General features: G+C 46.0%; 1 protein-coding gene across 1 annotated transcript in view; it reads left to right on the top strand.

Moving 5' to 3' along the window:
- LOC126260353 (uncharacterized) overlaps positions 1–21,632 on the top strand; it is a 91,334-nt gene that overhangs the window by 41,945 nt on the left and 27,757 nt on the right. Inside the window, exon 5 of the mRNA XM_049957679.1 lies at positions 14,235–14,406. Coding sequence (XP_049813636.1) covers positions 14,235–14,406 — 172 coding nt within the window. The remainder of the gene's footprint in view (positions 1–14,234; positions 14,407–21,632) is intronic.

Raw genomic sequence — 21,632 nt, 5'->3', positions numbered from 1 at the left:
TATGTTGTCCTTAGCGTAAGTTAGTTTAAGTAAAGTGTAAGCCGAGGGACCGATGACCACAGCAGTTTGATTCAATATGAATTACCACCTACCTACCTACCCCACACGTTTCGCGGTCCAAAACAACAGCTAGCAGTGCGATGACCAACAGTAAGACATTCTTGACGACTTTGAAACCACTGATACTCCCTGGTCGATTCAGCCCTTCTATAAGGACATCGTGGGCCAGCAACCTCGTGAACGTGGTAATACTATTTTGAAGTGTAACGCGACCGCAGTTTTTTCTTTGGTGTATAGGATGGAATCTCTAATGACCGTTCAGAAAAATTCGCCGAAATTTGAACATGATCTGAAACATGAAAGGGTGATTATATTTTTTCAGCCCTCCTCTTTGCACCCTCCACAGGAGTGATCATAGTGAGAGGGTGATGGGGGGATGACATTTATACATGTATGTATAAAATGGCAAATGGTCCCTCTAAGATGCTCCAGTTCGTCAACACTCTGTGTCACATGCAATCCTTTTTTTGAGCACTTTAAAACTGTACCCGCAGGCAGGCAGTGCCCTGGCACCGCTACGATCCTATGTGCCCACTTGCAAGGGCGGCAGTGTAACCTGCCTACAGGTACCTAGCACTCCGTCACAGGCTGTCTCTGTTCAACTGGCTCTGAGCACTATGGGACTTAACATCTGAGCTCATCAGTCCCCTAGAACTTAGAACTGCTTAAACCTAACTAACCTAAGGACATCACACACATCCATGCCCGAGGCAGGATTCGAAGCTGCGACCGTAGCAGTCGCGCAGTTCCGGACTGAAGCGCCTAGAACCGCTCAGCCACCGCGGCCGGAGCTGTCTCTGTACAGGTACATTTTTAAAAGGGCTCTACAAACGTGATCTGGTAGCACCAGGGGTCTTACCGAAGTGGGTGGTCTTGGAGATTCCTTTGCCGTTTTATGCATGCAAGTGTCAGTGTTGCACTCTTCCTGATCACACCATATGAAGGTGCGGAACAGGTCAGAAAAACCAGAAGAACTCTTTGGTGCTTCGGATCACGTTCAAATTTCGTCGAATTGCGTTGAACGGTGCTTATAGGTTCTATCCTTTATACCAGAGTTACTCTCCGAAATAGTGCATCCACATTCAGTGGGGTTGCTGTCCCAGAATATCCTTAGGGATAGATTGAAACCTGAAACCTCGCCGTGTATCAGCAGTCTCGAAGTTTGTCAACATCGTCGACCTGTTGCCCATTGCACTGTGAACTGTCATTTTCAACCACGAAATGCGTAGGAATCAACTCTCCAGGGGAAGGGGTGGTGTCATTAGTGCCCTTTATGCCACCTCCTGAGGCCTTTTCGCGACAACTCTGAGCCGAGGTATATCTGAAATTTTTCCCTCGGTCGCCTATTTCAACGCTAGGTGTTGTAATTCTGACGTCCATCGCAGAGACGTCAAACGAAAGGGGCGAAATGTGGGTAAGAGTGGCTGCAACGACCTTCTCGTTGTATGACAAGTCCACGGTGGAGTTGGGCACAATTATGGTGAAATTTGGTGCCCATCTTACAACTCACATGAACTTTCGAGCTGTGGCCTTTTTTAACCATGTGTCAACATCTTGCTGTTTGAAGCGTCGCCAAGGCGGAGAGCGACGTCTCAGTGTCTTTGCGCTTTTGTATAATTACATAGGAAGGGTGTAGACTCCTTTGAGCCTAATTTCAAACTTCTACATCGAAATGGAAGACAATTGCGGACTTCGAAAAAACTGACCTTTTAATTTTGTTGTGCAATGTGTAAGACGTGAAACCTGATGAGTCGTTGGTAATCACCAGTCACTCTTGAAAAACGCATACTGCTGCGTTTGGACTGGTAAGAGGTGGTTATTGTGGTGTCACCGCTAGACACCACACTTGCTAGGTGGTAACTTAAATCGGCCGCGGTCCTGTAGTACATGTCGGACCCGCGTGTCGCCACTGTGTATTCGCAAACGTAGCGCCACCACAGGGCAGGTCACAAGACACGGACTTGACCTCGCCCCAGTTGTACGGACGACATAGCTTGCGACTAGACCTACCAAGTATTCCTCTCATTTGCCGAGAGACAGATTAAATAGCCTTCAGCTAGTCCATCGCTACTACCTAGCAAGGCGCCATGTGTATCATTGCTAATTGCTTACTACTATGCAAGAGATGTATTTCAACAAGAACAAGACTACATTAAAGTTAAGTATATTAAAATCTCTCTTCTTTTCTTTATAGTTTTCATCCAGTCTCCTGTTTCAGACTTTACGCCCGTCTGCGTTAGTTTCGCGTGCACCTAGCCACTCATTGTGTCGAGACCTTAGGGAATCGACACAACAATATTTTGGCGCCGAGGAGTGGTGCCGCGCCCACGTTGCAGTCTTTGTGTTATACTTGCTCTAATTTGTTTGTGTCATGGCTTCGCCGCATTCTCCAGATGTACTGTCCGAATTTTTTCGCTTGCAGAATCAGCAGACGCAGGCGTTATTGGAAGCCCTTGGACAGCTCGTCCAGGGTCAACGTGCGCTGCAAACCGATGCGGCGGCAGCCGCTTCATCGCTACCGCAGCCACACAACGCTGTCGCACCGCCATTTAGGCCCTTTGAGGCCCATAACGAAAGCTGGACTGAGTGGGCCGATCAGTTCCGGTTCCACCTCACTGCTTATGGAATTCAAGGTAAAGAGCGGCAGCCGTTTTTGCTTTCTTGTGTCGGTGTGTCTACCTACCGGGTGATAGTGAAATTGTTTCCCCGACGCGACGTAGCAACTCTGTCCTACGAGGAAATTTTGTCGGCTTTAGATGCCTATTTCAAAGAAACAGTAAATGTAGTTGCCAAACGGTATACGTTTTTTCGTACAAAACGTACGGCCGGTCAGACTAATAGGGAGTGGGTAGCAACTTTGCAAGGACTTACTAGAGACTGTGCGTTTGCCTGTGAATGTGGCCTCCCATATTCAGATACTATGGTGCGTGATGCAATTGCACAGAACGTTTCTGATGTTCGCATAAGGGAACAGATTTTGAAGCTAGTTAATCCCTCCCTGCAACAAGTGATAGACATTTTGGACAGGCAAGACACACTTGACTTTGCTCAGGAATCATTTGAAACTTCGCCAGCAGTGTGTCACATTAATCGGCCCGCCGGGCCCGCTGCACGGGACGCTAAGCGGCCCTCGCGCCCGACTTCGCTGCGGCCGCCTAGCTTGCAACCACGTGCGCCGCGTAAGCAAGCAAATGCAGTGAAATCTTGCCCGCGGTGTGCAACTAGACATTCGCGTGAAAATTGCCCGTCACGCCAAGCTATTTGCTTTTACTGTCACAAGAAAGGACATGTACAAAGTGTTTGCCAGAAAAAGTTAAGATCAGACAATCACACAAATTCCAGGCCTTTTGCTTCGCGCCGGAATCGAACCCAGGACAATCAGGCTCGTGGACCTTCGCCCATGGACATTCATGTGGTTCATTCCCACCCGTCCAGTGACACTTTAGCTAACAGTGACTGTGTTCGTCCCACCCAAAGTGTGTGTCGACGTCGAAGGAAATCCCGTAAAGTCGCAAGTGCTTCTGTACCTATATCAGTTCAATTTGCACGTGACAGTCGCTCTTGTCGTCAGCAGGACAATAAACTTTTTGTGGACTTAGACTTTGCAGGAAAAGTGATACCATTCCAGCTCGATACCGGAGCTGCAGTTTCCTTGCTCAATCACGACACGTACAAACAACTGGGCGCACCGCCATTGCGTGCCGCAAATGTTAAGTTAACTAGTTACTCAGGACAGCATATACCTGTGTTAGGACAGTGCAGCCTTATTGCAACATACAAGGGACAGACAAAACTTGTATCATTTTACGTTCTTCGTTCCTCTCGTGCAGTGAACTTGTTTGGTTTAGATTTGTTTCAATTGTTTAATTTGTCTATTGTAAATCAGGTCCTATCCGTGAATCAGACTGTGCCTTCCGCCAGTGTTTCTAGTCTTTGTGAAGAATTTGCAGACATTTTTGCACCGGGCCTTGGTTGCGCTAAGAACTATGAAGCGCATTTGGAACTGAAAGACAACGCGCAACCAAAATTTTTCAGAGCGCGCAATGTTCCCCACGCATTGCGTGATGAGGTCGCAAAAACATTAGCCGAATTAGAATCTCAAGGTGTAATTGAACGTGTGCAGGCTTCTCTCTGGGCCTCACCCTTAGTCATTTTGCCAAAACCTTCCGGAAAACTGAGACTTTGCGTGGACTTCAAGGCAACTGTGAATCCACAACTAGTGACTGCTACTTTTCCTTTGCCCCGCCCGGAAGATCTTTTTGACAAACTGTGCCCGGGAAAATATTTTTCAAAATTGGACCTAGCAGATGCGTACTTGCAAATACCTGTGGACGAAGATTCCCAGCGCGTCTTAGTGGTCAACACGCATCTTGGCTTGTATCGCTTCAAAAGACTGCCATTCGGGTGTGCATCCGCCCCTGCTTTATTTCAGCAATATTTACAAACTGTTTGTGCGTCGGTCCCTACTGCTGCGAACTATCTGGACGATATTGTGATCTCAGGAAAGACAGAAGCCGAACATTTGCAGAATCTCCGGACATTATTTCAGGTCTTGCGTCAGAATGGGCTTCGCTTGAGGAAGGACAAATGTGTGTTTTTTGCTCGTGACTTACCGTACCTGGGGCATGTCATAAATGCCCAAGGTATACATCCGAGTCCAGAGCACCTTCGTGCCATTCAGGACTTGCCGTCACCGCAGAACTTAAAACAGCTACAGAGTGTGCTGGGTAAGGTAAATTATTATCACCGATTTGTGCGCAATGCTTCTTCCATTTCAGCTCCGCTTCATCGCTTACGCCGTAAAGGTGTTCCGTTCGTCTGGACGACGGAATGCGAACGCGCCTTTCGCCAGTTGAAATCGGCGTTACTTTCAAATACTTGCCTTACGCCATTCGATCCCCGAAAACCCCTTTTGTTGATGGTCGATGCATCGGATTTCGGGATCGGTGCTGTGCTTGCGCACAAAGATGGTTCGCATGATCGCCCTATTGCCTTTGCGTCAAAATTGCTCTCATCTGCGCAAAGAAATTATTCCCAAATAGAGAAGGAAGCTTTGGCTCTTGTGTTTGGTGTAACAAAGTTTCACGATTTCTTGTATGGTCGTCACTTTACCATCATCACGGACCACAAGCCTTTGACATCGCTTTTTCATCCGAACAAGCCTGTACCTCCACGTACAGCGCAGAAATTCATTCGCTGGTCACTTTTTCTCTCGCAGTACCGCTACGATATCTTGTATCGGTCCACTGCTAAGCACGGCAACGCTGATGCGTTGTCCCGTTTGCCTGTTGCTGAGGATAAAGCATTCGATTCTTCCGAACTTGCTTGCATGTTCATTGATTCGGAAACCGATGACGTGGTCGCATCGTTTCCGATTGATTTTCGTCGTGTAGCTGCAGCTACAGCTGCTGACCCTGTCCTTGCTCCCGTTTTGCGTTTTGTTGCTACGCAATGGCCCTTGTCAAAGTCACGGATCGAGGATCCTTTGGTTCGCCGTTTTTTTGCTCACAAGGAGAGACTTTTTGTCCGACGTGGTGTTTTGTTGTTGCGTTCCGATAATGATCAATCCCGAGTCGTGGTCCCACGTTCGTTACAGTCCTCTGTCTTACGGCTTCTTCACCAAGGACATTGGGGTATAGTGCGAACGAAACAACTTGCTCGACAGCACTGTACTTGGTTCGGAATCGATGCTGCGATTACGAATATGTGCTCCTCTTGCGTGGCGTGTGCCGAACAACAATCCGCACCGCCGCGGAAATTCTTTGCATGGCCGAAAGCCACTTCCCCTTGGCAACGCTTGCACATCGATTTTGCTGGTCCATTCTGGAATGCTCGATGGTTGGTTGTGATCGATGCTTTCAGTCATTTTCCTTTTGTTGTCCGGATGTCTTCCACGACGTCTTCTGCCACCATCCAAGCCTTGTCTGCTATCTTTTGCATTGAAGGTCTTCCGCAGACTATTGTTTCCGACAATGGCCCACAATTCATGTCCGCAGAATTTCAGTCGTTCTGCAAGGCCAATGGTATTCAACATCTGACATCCGCGCCGTTTTCGCCTCAGTCCAACGGTGCCGCGGAACGATTGGTCCGGACTTTCAAGTCACAGATGTTGAAATTGAAAGAATCGCATTCTCGGGAGGACGCTTTGTTACTCTTTTTGTCCTCATATCGCTCTCAGCCCCGCGAGGGTCGCTCGCCGGCTGCGTTGCTCCATGGTCGTCCTCATCGAACTCTGATGTCTTTGCTGCATCCGCCACATCAGGTTCCTGTGCAGCGGCAGACTCCTGCTTTTGCTCCTGGCGACGTTGTCTATTATCGCAACTATCGCGGTTCACGGCGTTGGCTCGCAGGGCGCATTCTTCGCTGCCTCGGCCGCGCGATGTATTTGGTTTTGGGGGCCTCTGGTGAGGTGCGTCGGCATCTCAATCAGCTGCGCCTCTGTCGTCGCCTGGGTTCTGCCGCTCCCCGTCTGCTTTCAGCGACGGAGCCGTCAGGTCAGCGCCCTGGGGACCCATCTACTGGCTCGCCTCATCCCCAGGTGTTACCGACGATGCCTTCCATTTTGCCCCATGGCGTCGCGCCGCCGCCGCAGCCGCCGCCGGCGCCGCCCGCAGCGGCCGCTTCGCTGCAGCCGCCTCGCGCCTCCCTGGGTCACGCGCCGCCGCTTGCTTCCCGTGACCAGCCGTCCTCCGCCATGGACTTCTTGCCCGCTCCGGACCAGATGTCGTCTTCGCCCGTCGGGTGCTCCGACCACATGGAGGTCGACCCTTCTGTCTCATTACGTGCGCATACACCTCATGTTGACGTGCACCCTGGACTAGGTTTGCAGGCGTTTCCTAGCTCCCCTCGGACCGAATGGCCGGGTGCGGGTGGCACAGCCTCGCCTGTTGTTAGGCTCCCCACCTCATCGCATACGTCAACATGGGGTCCTCCCCACGGCGGGCGGAAGCCTTATCTCACGACCGTTCGCCGATTTGCGGGGGAGGAATGTGGTGTCACCGCTAGACACCACACTTGCTAGGTGGTAACTTAAATCGGCCGCGGTCCTGTAGTACATGTCGGACCCGCGTGTCGCCACTGTGTATTCGCAAACGTAGCGCCACCACAGGGCAGGTCACAAGACACGGACTTGACCTCGCCCCAGTTGTACGGACGACATAGCTTGCGACTAGACCTACCAAGTATTCCTCTCATTTGCCGAGAGACAGATTAAATAGCCTTCAGCTAGTCCATCGCTACTACCTAGCAAGGCGCCATGTGTATCATTGCTAATTGCTTACTACTATGCAAGAGATGTATTTCAACAAGAACAAGACTACATTAAAGTTAAGTATATTAAAATCTCTCTTCTTTTCTTTATAGTTTTCATCCAGTCTCCTGTTTCAGACTTTACGCCCGTCTGCGTTAGTTTCGCGTGCACCTAGCCACTCATTGTGTCGAGACCTTAGGGAATCGACACAACAGTTATGTGCCCCTTCACGTAGTCATAGTGTAAAGGTGTGAAAAGCGAGTCGAAGTGGAGACGTGAGGGAATGATGGAAAGGAAAAATCGTGTTTGCGCGTGCCCATGACCACACTGTAAATTGGACGAGTGACGACTGGAACGCATTGTCAGTAACATTCGGTTTCAAACCAGGCAGGAGTTTCTGCTTCCATTAAAGGTAGACTCACTCGACATGAAAATCGAATATTGCTAAGGGAACTGCCTGCTATGGACATTTGTGGTCGGGCGCCTCGCAGAAAGCCACTGGCCACAGGTACACATAAAACTGCATATCTTCAATAGGCCAAACAACACAGAAACCGGACAGTAGCTGATTGGAGACGTGTAGTGTGGTCCGACGAGTTGCGATTTGCTTTCTTTTTAAAAGATGCACAGCGTCGAGTGCACTGAAGGCGTCCAATGATGCGTCACTGTGAAGAGTGTATTCCGGTGGGAGGCACTTCTGTGGTGTTTCTCGTACCGTGAATTTCGCTCTCTCATTCATGTTAACCACAAACATGATCAACGATGCTTGTTCCAACAAACTTTGTGATCAGGTGTTGCACTTTCCTTTACATCTTTGTAATGAGTATGGCGTGGACACTCCTGTCAAAGATAACAAAACCTGTGTTCATTGGGATGCACGCACACGTTCCAATCTGACGAACGCTCAGACACCCTGTCGCACGTCGACCGGCCAGCTAAATCACTCGATCTTAAACCCAAATAAATAGTTGTAAACTTAATTAATAAAGAAAAATACTGAGTAACTTGTAATGCGAAGAATTTTGTAAAATTACTTAAATGTGTTAAAGTTAATTGTAATGAAATCTGTAGGATAATAATGTACTTTTGTGAGATACTCGACTTTAGATAATCACTGCATGCAGTTCTATTAGCAGTGCGCTCGGAAATTGATTGATATGGACCTACATTCACTAACAACAGCAGTTCCTGTCTGGTTTGACGCCGATCGCCACTGATAATGTGAGACACCTGCGTCCGGTCCACATCACTTCGGATCTTTTTGCAATCACTATTCTTACACCTGGTTACATTGCTGCTAATGGCGCACTAGTTCTTCTGGACATGATGGACAGTCACAAGTTGATATAGCAACAAATATGCGAACTTCAGTCACGGTGTGAAACAGGTACGTCCGAACTCGATAGCTCCTTTAAGCCATTATGTTACGTCTTCATATCGACCCAGCTTATTCATTACATCCGACTGTCACATACACACCATTTCACTGCCCTGATTTAAGCCAGCTTTGGAGACTCACTTGACTGTTACCTGTTCTACGCGATCTACAGTGCTCCGAAGCGACCATCTCTTCGGCTGGCGAATAATATACTCTAAGACAAAAAAAAAGACGCTCCAACAAGGATTTATCCGAATGGAACGGAAATCCGCAGATGTGACATAAATGTACAGGCAAAACAAATGATTACAATTTCAGACAAATTGGATTATTTATCCGAGAGAAAGGGCTTCGCAAGTTGAGCAAGTCAATAATGCGTTGGTCAACCTCTGGTCCTTATGAAAGCAGTTACACGGCTTGGCTTTGATTGATAGAGTTGATGGATGTCCTCTTGAAGAATATCGTGGCAAACTGTGTTCAGTTAATGCCTTAAATCATCCAAACCCCAAGCTCGTCAGAGCTACAAATTCACAATGTCTCGGGCATCTACAGACACGTCTTCACTGGTCATCTGTGCACAGTTCGAAGCCCCACTCATCACTGAAGACAATTCTACTCCACTCACTGAGACTCCAGGCCGAAAATGCGCCTGGAGACGCCTCAGAGAGTGATGGGATACCAAACTGACTGTCGCCCACCATATGACCCAACAACCAGGAGTGATGGTGTGGGATGAAACCTTATTGGTAGGTAGTCAGAGAGCGCACTGGATAAGGTTAAGGTTGGGGATGGGGCCGCAAACAGCTACTGTGAGTTGCATAATCAAACACATAACTTTATTTTCCTAAGAACCACTTACTTACACATTGTCTTAAAAGTCCACTATCAAACAATACGGCTGAAGGCCTAGTTAAAGAAAACTTGAGATGCTTTCTGGGGTGAAGGCCCAAAACCACACAGCAAACACAAGAGCGGTTGACGGCCTGGCTTAGAAATCAAAAGCAATTAAAAACAGAAGGCAAATATTAAAAAAAAAAAACATGCAACGAAAACAATTAACGGCTGAAGGCTTACACTACACATCTGAAGGACAACTATAATTAAGGCACATTAATCAACAATTTTTTTAAGCAAGAAAATTTCTTTTAAACTACAACAGAACGGCCGAAACCTGATCAGCGTATTGCACGGCTGAAGGCCACAAACAAATTTGAAACAACGGATGAAGGCCTGAACAACAAGTCAGATAAATAATTTAGAACAAACCCCTCGCTTCTTATTAAAAAAATTTCCTTTAAAGAATACACACAGCTGAAGGGCTTATTAAGGGGTTCGTGTAAATCCTCAGCTGAAGGCCACACATAACACATGGAACAACTAACGACTTAGGGCCTGGATTACAATTTCAGATAGAACAATTTTTAAGAATTAAATCTTTTTCCTGAAACAATCAAATCTCAAAATTTTAATTTAACATGGCTGAAGGCCTTTAAGTAAAATTTTAAAAAACTGAATTAATACACGGCCAAAGGCCTCGCACAATACTTCAACAAAATGAAAACCACAATTTAAAATAAACAGAACAAGTGGTGCTCAGAAGTGTTCCAAGGGTCGGCCTGGGAAGGTAGCTCAAACGTAAGATGAGGTGAGACAGGCAACCAAGAGTTGAAGTTAGGTAATTGGATGGCAACACAAACTAGGGACGGCCCAAGGACCGACCAACAATTTAACCAATTCCCTTCCGTCCGACCAACGGCACGATGACGGAGAATATCGGGCGAGGACGAGAATACGAACAACATTACGCCTCCAGAAATTAGCGTCTAAAAACAGCCAGGGGGACAATAACCACTATAAGCAAATATGAACCAAACAACTTAAAAGAATGTCGAACTACACGTTCTGCTGGACAGCAACAACACAACGAGGAAAAGGCACACTGCCTACAAACTACACTAACGACCAGGGCAGGTAACTGGAGCGTTAACGGCCACAGGGCAGAAAATACCGCTGGTGCACTTCACTGATAAGTAACAGTCATTTAATAATTAATCACAGCATAGGAAGATGGCTGAAAGATTTCGCTGACTCCAACACGCCATACGATGCTGCTAGTCCGAACGGCCAATGGGGCAACAACCCGCGAATGGACGAAGAGATGTCATAGTAGTTGAGGTTTCATAACAGATTAACTGATAACTCAACTTCAGCGTCCAGGTTCGGTGGGCAACGAACTTGTCACTCTCTCAGTTAACTCCTCACGATCCAACAGCGCGTGCACACCACCAGCGGTCCCGGCCTGGCCTCACGCCGTGGAGACTTGCTTGCTGCTCCATCCCAACCGACTCACTGCATCCAACACACAGACAGCATTACAATCACTGGTGAGTCAAAACTACAAGTTACAAACGGTTCCGCGGAAACACTTCCACAAACAAGTCTAACGATACTAAAACCAGTCACTGAGAAACAACAAGGACGAATCACAAGTCGACACACACAGAGAACCAAGAAGTAGTCGACGACCAAATACACGTCGTCCGATGAGACGACTATCCGAACGACCGACCAAGGTCGTCCCCACTCAAGTCATGTGCGCCAGCAACGATCGGGTGGGTCATGGCTGTCCGGACCCCACTGCTGCTCCGTCCTGACTCTCTTCGAACGCACGCCGAAGCAGAGACACTGGCTCGAACCCAACCATGCAGAGGGAACACTTGCCCATTGGCCACCCGACATCTCCACACAAGCAAGGAACCGACCCACGTCCCGCAAGATGACCAACTGAAGGGGCCCAGAAGCGTTCGGTAGACCAAATACACGTCGCCCGATGAGACAACCGACCGAACGACCAACCAACGGTCGTCCGTGCTCAATTCTCCTTCCGTCGGACAGTGCATATGTGTCGCCAGCGGTTGGGCGAATACTGGCTGTGCAGACCTCACTGGAGCTTCATCCCGACTCAACTCACCGCACACCCTGACCCGGAAGTGCTAGCTCGTCGCTCGACAGTGCTCTTATTTATAGCGCTGCTGCTGCCACTCACGGGTAGGCAGGTCAGCAACTTAGTGACGCCAGTAAGTCGAATAAGAAACGGGACGGCGGTACCGCAAAGACAAGATGTCAAGTAATAAACGGCATGAACATGAGTCGTGCGCGGCTCATGGGGTGCCATTTCTTTTCGTAGAAGGGCTCCTTTGGTTTTCATGATACCTTTACAGCAGAGCAGTAAGTCGACGATATTCTACGCCCCGTTATTTTGCCCTTCATGGCAAGCCATCCTGGGCTTACGATTTAGCGACACCATGTATGCCCGCACACGGCAAGTGTTTCTATTCGCGCTTGCCGAAGGCTGCCTTGGACATCAAGGTCGCCGGATCTCTCCCAATTTGAGAACGTTTTTAGCATTATGGGCAAGGCCCTCCAGCCAGTTAGAGATTCGGACGATCTAATGCGCCAATATGACAGAATTTGGCCAATATCCAACGACTCTACTAATCAACACCAAACCGAATATCTACTTGCGTAAGGGCCAGAGGTGGACCAACGCTTTACTGACTCACTCAATTTGTGAAGCTTTTCCTCTTGGATAAATAATCCAATTTTTTTGAAATTTTAATAATTTGTTTGCCTGTACATTTATGTGACATCTGCGGATTTCCGTTCCATTCGGATAATTCTGAAATTGTAATCATTTGTTTTTCTTTACATGTACATCAGATCTACCATTACCATCTCATTAGCATGATTCTTTCGTGGTGCATCGTATTTTTCAAAAATGTATTTTGTGTGGTAAACTTATCTGCAGCGTAAAATACCCCCATTTGTGAATCCGTGAACACCGAACTCTCCCATCCCCTCTTTGCCTCACTTGCAGTTGATAGGAATCTGCATAGAAAGATTCAAGTCCTACTATGGACTGAGACCTGAAGCAGCTCACCCTGCCCGCTTGGACCAAGATACAATTGTACACTCATGCTCATAAATTAAGAATAATGCTGATACATGGTGAAAGAACGCTCTGGTGGGTGGTTTGCGGGTTTAAATCACCAAGGGGTATGACCATGCGGTGCATTTGACCTGCCGTCATCGCACGGTGGCGCTGGCAGCAGTCCACATACGCAGAGGTGTGTTGGTTCATCTCAGAGTACAGTGCAGCGAGTAAGTGTACAGACGTTTTCAGACGTGCTAATGGTGACTGTGGGTTGAAAATGGCTCAAAAAACACATATTGATGACGTTATGAGGGGTAGAATACAGGGGCGACTGGAGGCTGGTCAAACACAGCAGGTTGTATCATGGGCCCTCCGTGTGCCACAAAGTGTGATCTCAAGATTATGGCAACGATTCCAGCAGACAGAAAACGTGTCCAGGCGCTACAGTACGGGACGTCCGCAGTGTACCATACCACAAGAAGACCGATATCTCACCATCAGTGCCCGCAGACGGCCACAGAGTACTGCAGGTAGCCTTGCTCTGGACCTTACCGCAACCACTGGAACACTTGTGTCCAGACACACAGTCTACAGACGACTGAACAGACATGGTTTATTCGCCCGAAGACCTGCAAGGTGTATTCTACTCTCCCTGGTCACAGGAGAGCCCGTAGATCCTGGTGTCAAGAACACAGTACATGGTCATTGGAACAGTGGTCCCAGGTTATGTTCACAGTCGAGTCCAGGTATAGTCTGAACTGTGATTCTCGCCTGGATTTTCATCTGGTGTGAACCAGAAACCAGGTACGAAACCCTTAATGTCCTTGAAACTGTATGGAGGTCGTGGTTTGATGATGTGTGGTCGGATTATGATTGGTGCACGTACACCCCTGCATGTCTTTGACAGAGGAACTGTAACAGGTCAGGTGTATCGGGACGTCATTTTGCACCAGTATGTCCGCCTTTTTTGGGGTGTGCAGTGGGTCCCACCTTCCTCCTGATGGATGATAACGCACGGCTGCACCGAGTTACCAACATGGAGGAGTGCCTTGAAACAGAAGATATCAGGTGAATGGAGTGGCCTGCCTGTTCTCCAGAACTAAACCCCATCGAGCACGTCTGGGATGTTCGCGGTCGACGTATCTCTGCACGTCTTCAAACCCCTACGACACTTCAGGAGCTCTGAAAGGCACTGGTGGAAGAACGGGCGGCTGTACACCAGCAGCTGCTCGACCACCTGATCCAGAGTATGCCAACACATTGTGCGGCCTGTGTACGTGTGCATGGTGATCATATCCCATACTGACATTGGAGTACATGTGCAGGAAACAATGGAGTTTTGTACCAGATGTGTTTCGGGACGGTTTTCTTATCACCAGTAGTGTGGACTTACAGATATGTGTCGTGTGTGTTCCCTATATGTCTATGCTATTAGTGCCAGTTTTGTGTAGTACCACGTTGTGTGGCACCACATTCTGCAATTATCTTTACTTTATGAGCATGTGCGAATATCTTTTTTTTTAAAAAGAAAAGGTTCTTCGCTTTACACGTTAATAGCGTCGGCACTTCTAGGGCGGCGCAGACTACTTGCTGGCTGTGACTGTGTGCTGCAGACTAGCGCGAGCCTCTACCTGTGCTGGCACACGCTCCTGGGCCGCGCCGAGCTGGCGGCGCTGGGAGAGGTCTGCGACGACTGGGCCTCCTGTCTGCAGCCAGACGGCCGGAGCGACGTCAGAGCGAACGACACCCAGCCGTTCGCCTGCGCCCTCTACTCCTTCTGTCCAGGTAGCGGGCAGCCGAGGATAGAGAGCCTGTATAGGGAGAGAGTGGCCATAGGCGAAGTTGCCCGTGATTGGTTGATTAGCTTTGGCGCCATTTTCTGCCAAACGTCTCTCGCGCTTCCTATGTTCGTCGTGCTTTTGAGTTGAATTGAAGTTCAGAGGACTTTTGGAAACGATTAAAAGGTATTTGAATTACTGAGAAACTTATGCGTTGTGCATGCATGTTCGATTTAGTTGTATATCGTGTTAAGTGCGTAATTAGCGTTTGCGATCTTAAATACGAGTTGAAATAAAGAAAGCGTTTTGTGATGAAGTCGGTAGGCCTACTTGTTTGAAGTAGTTAGGCCTATTACAATTTACAGCATTTTTAATCTCTTATTTCTTTAACAGTTCGTGCATACTGGTAGCATCACAAGCTTTTCTGAAACCAATATCTGACAGTCCTTGCTGGAAACAGAAAGTTCCTGTAATTGTTGTGCCATGCTCATTCGACTTCATAGCGTCAAATTTTATTTCGTTCCGAATCAGAACACTATGCATTATTTTGGTTTCAGTATTATTGCCTGACTGTTGACGCAGGCAAGTTGTAAGCACGTTTTCTGCAGTTGTCGTGGTTGCTGAAACATTATTCGTAGTAAATAATTGTAGGTACTTTTGAAGACAGTTTTTAATAGGCCTACTTACTGTGGGGCAGAAGGGATACGGTAGTTTTCTTGTTATATTTGGTCGTTATTACAGTAGCCTATATTTAACATTACCTGATTTTTGTAATCTTTCTCGTTTGTTATGTACGAGAGGTATTCAGTATATATATATATATATATATATATATATATATATATATATATATATATATATATATATATATATATATATATATAATTTGTGTCTGTGTGAAAGAAAGTCGTAAGCAGTTGTTTACTTGGGACATGCGAAAAATTTGAAGACGTGACAAGAAGTACTAATACGCCTCACACTTTTTGCATGTCACAAGTAAACAACTGCTTACGACTTTCATTCATCTGACGTAATACAGGTACGTTAAATCTTGAGCGTCATGCACTTCCGATACAAAACAAATGCTGTACAATATATTTTTTTATTTGCGTTACTTTCATTGCAGTATGTCTAGTAAACGAACTTTAAAGGAGATAAATGCAAGTAACGAATAATTTTTACAGCCACTGTATCAAATTTTCCTGTGCTGTACGTAGTAGGCTACTATGAGTATATTATAGCTGTAAAGAAAGGCATTTAACGAATGATTTCGCCATATTGTTTTGTGCTTTTGAATCGGTGAAGGTGTACTCCACTACTCCACTACTGGCCACTCAAAAATCCCGCCCGCAGTTTGGCAGAAAAATGGCCGCCGTATCGTCCGGTTGGCCACTCTCTCCCTATACAGGCTCTCTAGCCGAGGAAGGCCAGCAACGCTATTAACGTTATAAGGAAATCGTGGTGACAATTTACAACGTGTCATACCAGAATTCGAGCCCGGAGTTCCTGCCCATCCAAACAGTCCCTTTAACCATTAGACTATCTGAGCATACCTCAAAGACTGCCTCAAACTTTCACTGTCTCTGATGCTTCTGCCTATGATTTCTGAACACTGTACCGTAGGGATCTCCATTGGGGTACATGGGAATAGCACCACTGAAGGGGAACTCAGTTGGGTCAGACCCATCTACATGGATACTCTGCAAATCACGTTTAAGTGCCTGGCAGAGGGTTCATCGAACCACCTCCACGTTGTTGTTGTTGTGGTTTTCAGTCCTGAGACTGGTTTGATGCAGCTCTCCATGCTACTCTATCCTGTGCAAGCTTCTTCATCTCCCAGTACCTACTGCAACCTACATCCTTCTGAATCTGCTTAGTGTATTCATCTCTTGGTCTCCCCCTACGATTTTTACCCTCCACGATGCCCTCCAATACTAAATTGGTGATCCCTTGATGCCTCAGAACATGTCCTACCAACCGATCCCTTCTTCTGGTCAAGTTGTGCCACAAACTTCTCTACTCCCCTATCCTATTCAATACCTCCTCATTAGTTACGTGATCTACCCACTTTATCTTCAGCATTCTTCTGTAGCACCACATTTCAAAAGCTTCTATTCTCTTCTTGTCCAAACTATTTACCGTCCATGTTTCACTTTCATACATGCCTACACTCCATACAAATACTTTCAGAAATGACTTCCTGACACTTAAATCTATACTCGATGTTAACAAATTTCTCTTCTTCAGAAACGCTTTCCTTGCCATTGCCAGTCTACATTTTATATCCTCTCTACTTCGACCATCATCAGTTATTTTGCTCCCCAAATAGCAAAACTCCTTTACTACTTTAAGTGTCTCATTTCCTAATCTAATACCCTCAACATCACCCGACTTAATTCGACTACATTCCATTATCCTCGTTTTGCTTTTGTTGATGTTCATCTTATATCCTCCCTTCAAGACACCATCCATTCCGTTCAACTGCTCTTCCAAGTCCTTTGCTGTCTCTGACAGAATTACAATATTATCGGCGAACCTCAAAGTTTTTATTTCTTCTCCATGGATTTTAATATCTACTCCGAATTTTTCTTTTGTTTCCTTTACTGCTTGCTCAATATACAGATTGAATAACATCGGGGAGAGGCTACAACCCTGTCTTACTCCCTTCCCAACCGCTGCTTCCCTTTCATGTCCCTCTACTCTTATAACTGCCATCTGGTTTCTGTACAAATTGTAAATAGCCTTTCGCTCCCTGTATTTTACCCCTGCCACCTTTAGAATTTGAAAGAGAGTATTCCAGTCAACATTGTCAAAAGCTTTCTCTAAGTCTACAAATGCTAGAAACGTAGGTTTGCCTTTCCTTAATCTTTCTTCTAAGATAAGTCGTAAGGTCAGTATTGCCTCACGTGTTCCAGTATTTCTACGGAATCCAAACTGATCTTCCCCGAGGCCGGCTTCGACTAGCTTTTCCATTCGTCTGTAAAGAATTCGTGTTAGTATTTTGCAGCTGTGGCTTATTAAACTGATTGTCCGGTAATTTTCACATCTGTCCACACATGCTTTCTTTGGGATTGGAATTATTATATTCTTCTTGAAGTCTGAGGGTATTTCACCTGTTTTATACATCTTGCTCACCAGATGGTAGAGTTTTGTCAGGACTGGCTCTCCCAAGGCCGTCAGTAGTTCCAATGGAATGTTGTCTACTCCGGGGGCCTTGTTTCGACTCAGGTCTTTCAGTGCTCAGTCAAACTCTTCACGCAGTATCGTATCTCCCATTTCATCTTTATCTACATCCTCTTCCATTTCCATAATATTGCCCTCAAGTACATCGCCCTTGTATAGACCCTCTATATACTCCTTCCACCTTTCTGCCTTCCCTTCTTTGCTTAGAACTGGGTTTCCATCTGAGCTCTTGATGTTCATACAAGTGGTTCTCTTATCTCCAAAGGTCTCTTTAATTCTCCTGTAGGCAGTATCTATCTTACCCCTAGTGAGAAAAGCCTCTACATCCTTACGTTTCTCCTCTAGCCATCCCTGCTTAGCCATTTTGCACTTCCTGTCGATCTCATTTTTGAGACGTTTGTATTCATTTTTGCCTGCTTCATTTACTGCATTTTTATATTTTCTCCTTTCATCAATTAAATTCAATATTTCTTCCGTTACCCAAGGATTTCTACTAGCCCTCGCCACCTCCACAGTTCTCTATTACTCCAATCTCGTATAGCGCGCGGAAAGAATGAACACCTATATCTTTCCATTCGAGCTCTTATTTCCCTTATTTTATCGTGGTGATCGTTCCTCCCTGCGTAGGTCGGTGTCAACAAAATATTTTCGTATTCGGAGGAGAAAGTTGGTGACTGGAATTTCGTGAGAAGATTCCGTCGCAACGAAAAACGCCTTTCTTTTAATAGTTTCCAGCCCAAATCCTGTACCATTTCTGTGACACTCTCTCCCATATTTGGCGATAATACAAAACGTGCTGACCTTCTTTGAAATTTTTCGATGTACTCCATCAGTCCTATCTGGTAAGGGTCCCACACCACGCAGCAGTATTTTGGACGAACAAGCGTAGTGTAGGCAGTCTCCTTAGTAGGTCTGTTACATTTTCTAAGTGTCCTGCCAATAAAACGCAGTGTTCGGTTAGCCTTCCCCACAACATTTTCTATGTGTTCCTTCCAATTTAAGGTTAAAAAAAATGGTTCAAATGGCTCTGAGCACTATGGGACTTAACATCTGTGGTCATCAGTCCCCTAGAACTTAGAACTACTTAAACCTAACTAACCTAAGGACATCACACACATCCATGCCCGAGGCAGGATTCGAACCTGCGACCGTAGCGGTCACGCGGTTCCGGACTGAAGCGCTTAGAACGGCACGGCCACACCGGCCGGCCCAATTTAAGGTGTTCGTAATTGTAATACCTAGGTACTTAGTTGAATTTAGGCATTTAGAATAGACTGATTTATCGTGTAACCGAAGTTTAACGAGTTCATTTTAGCACTCATGTGGATGACCTCACACTTTTCGTTATTCAGAGTCAACTGCCACTTTTCGCACCATTCAGATATTTTTTCTAAGTCGTTTTGCAGTTTGTTTTGATCTTCTGATGACTTTATTAGTCGATAAACAACAGCGTCATCTCCAAACAACCGAAGACGGCTGCTCAGATTGTCTCCCAAATCGATTATATAGATAAGGAACAGAAAAGGGCCTATAACACTACCTTGGGGAACGCCTGAAATCACTTCTGTTTTACGGGATGACTCTCCGTCAGTTACTACGAACTGTGACCTCTTTGACAGGAAATCACAAATCCAGTCACATAACTGAGACGATATTCCAAAGCACGCAATTTCAATACGAGCCGCTTGTGTGGTACCGTGTCAAAAGCCTTCCGGAAATCCAGAATTACGGAATCGATCTGAAATCCCTTGTCAATAGCGCTCAACACTTCATGTGAATAAAGAGGTAGTTGTGTTTCACAGGAACGATGTTTTCTAAACCCATGTTGACTATGTGTCAATAGACCGTTTTCTTCGAGGTAATTCATAATGTTGGAACACAATATATGTTCTAAAATCCTGCTGCATATCAACGGTAACGATATGGGCCTGTAATTTGGTGGATTACTCCTACTACCTTTCTTGAATATTGGTGTGATCTGTGCAGCTTTCCAGTCTTTGGCTACGGATCTTTCGTAGAGCGAACGGTTGGACATGATTAAGTATGGAGCTAATGCATCAGCATACTCCGAAAGGAACCTAATTGGTATACGGTCTGGACCAGAAGATTTGCTTTTATTAAGTGATTTAAGCTGCTTCACTACTCCGAGGATATTTACTTCTACGTTACTCATCTTGGCAGCTGTTCTCGATTCGAATTCTGGAATATTTACTTCGTCTTCTTTTGTGAAGGCAGTTCGGAAGGCTGTGTTTAGTAACTCTGCTTTGGCAACTTTGTCTTCGATAGTATGTCTATTGTTATCGCGGAGAGAAGGCATTGATTGTTTCTTGCCGCTAACATACTTCACATACGACCAGAATCTCTTTGGATTTTCTGCCAGGTTTCGAGACAAAGTTTCATTGTAAAAACTGTTACAGGCATATCGCATTGAAGTCCGCGCTAAATTTCGAGCTTCTGTAAAACATCGTCAATCTTGGGGATTTTGCGTCTGTTTAAATTTGGCCTGTTTGTTTCGTTGTTTCTGCAACAGTGTTCTAACCCGATATACAGCCGATATACAAGTTGGGCATAGTCTTTCTCTGACTACAAAAATTTATTATAAGGAGCTACGCTAGATACGTCTGCGCAGTTTGTTGCAAATGGTAACTTAACTCATAAGTTTTCTTATGAACATACTTCTACATGTGCTGCGTTTGTTAGCCCTAGAACGTCTAGGCAATATTCAATTTTATGTTAAAGTGCCTTAGTTATTCCGAATTACGATGCAGTGTCATTTACGACTTGCATGCATACCCAAAGGAACATTGCATCGTAATTCAGAATAACACCGACACCGCGATATCGTATTTTTCCACGACACCGAGCAAGCGACTTTCAAGTAAAATGTCTCCCCTATATGGGAAAATACATAATGGATGTCGAATACGGGTTGTAGACACGTGGATGACGACATGTGGAAGTTTTGGTCTGGCAATGAGTCGTGCTCGGATAGCCAAACGGTAAGGCGGCCGCTCGCGATAAACGGTACATCTGGGTTCGTGTCCCAGTCCGGCACAAGTTTTCATTGTCGTCATTCCATTATACAGCTCATGACTGTACGTATTCGCAGCTGCGATTACATTTCAGACATTCAGTTTCTCTCCGCGTTTTTGCTATCATCTCTACTCTCACCATCTCTACAGCATCTTGTATTCATGCTTTAAGAGTCTGCAGATCAGGAACTGTTGAACTGGATGCTTTATCCTTAACGTAGCTGCTCAAAGTTAAGAGCTCGTATATCAGATGAACTTAGTGGCCATGACGTTGTACCGTCTCTACAGACCCATTTGTCCAGAAATGTTACATCCAAGAACTGGTGAACAAATACTCCCCATTGCGGCGGTGCATCATCATTCCTATGACTGAGATGCAAAGTATACTTTCAACATGTCCAGGTAAGTAATTGCTGTAATGGTAGGCTCAGTGAAAATGAACAGTCCATTACCTGCGTTGTGCATTAAGCCACACCACAGATTCATTTTCGAGCTGTCCCTTATCTGCTGTACAATGGTACGTGGGTTCTCCATCCCCCAGATATGGACATTACTTCTGCTGACTTCTCCAGAGATGCGATAAGTCGCTTCATCGAAACAAAAGTTATTAATGTAGTGGTGGTCTCCATATATTTTCACCAGCACGTTCCTAACAAATCAGAACATCTGAACCTATCATCTGGCTTAAAAGCTTGCAGGAACCGCACTTTGTATGCACGCGATTGCTGCCGTTTGCGTAAAATCCTCACCATAGTGCCCTGAGGTATGCCTGTTCATCTGAAAACATGACGTGTCAATTCCTGCGTACAGCGTTGAAATGCTGTATCCGTGGTATCAATGGTGTTGTCATTCACTCCAGGTCTACCGCGTCTTGCCTCATCGCCAACACTGTTGGCATATTCAAGCTTCTGATACAATCTTTCGACGCTGGCAGATCTCAACCATAGGCAGTCTGGAACTGTCGCTGAATTGTAAGAGACCACCATGTTTGAAGAAGCCACAAAACACATTGCGATTT

This window comes from Schistocerca nitens, chromosome 5 (genome assembly GCF_023898315.1).
Source record: "Schistocerca nitens isolate TAMUIC-IGC-003100 chromosome 5, iqSchNite1.1, whole genome shotgun sequence".
Lineage (NCBI taxonomy): Eukaryota > Metazoa > Arthropoda > Insecta > Orthoptera > Acrididae > Schistocerca > Schistocerca nitens.
Note: the sequence above shows the minus strand (reverse complement) of the source record. Positions and strands in the feature narration are given on the sequence as shown.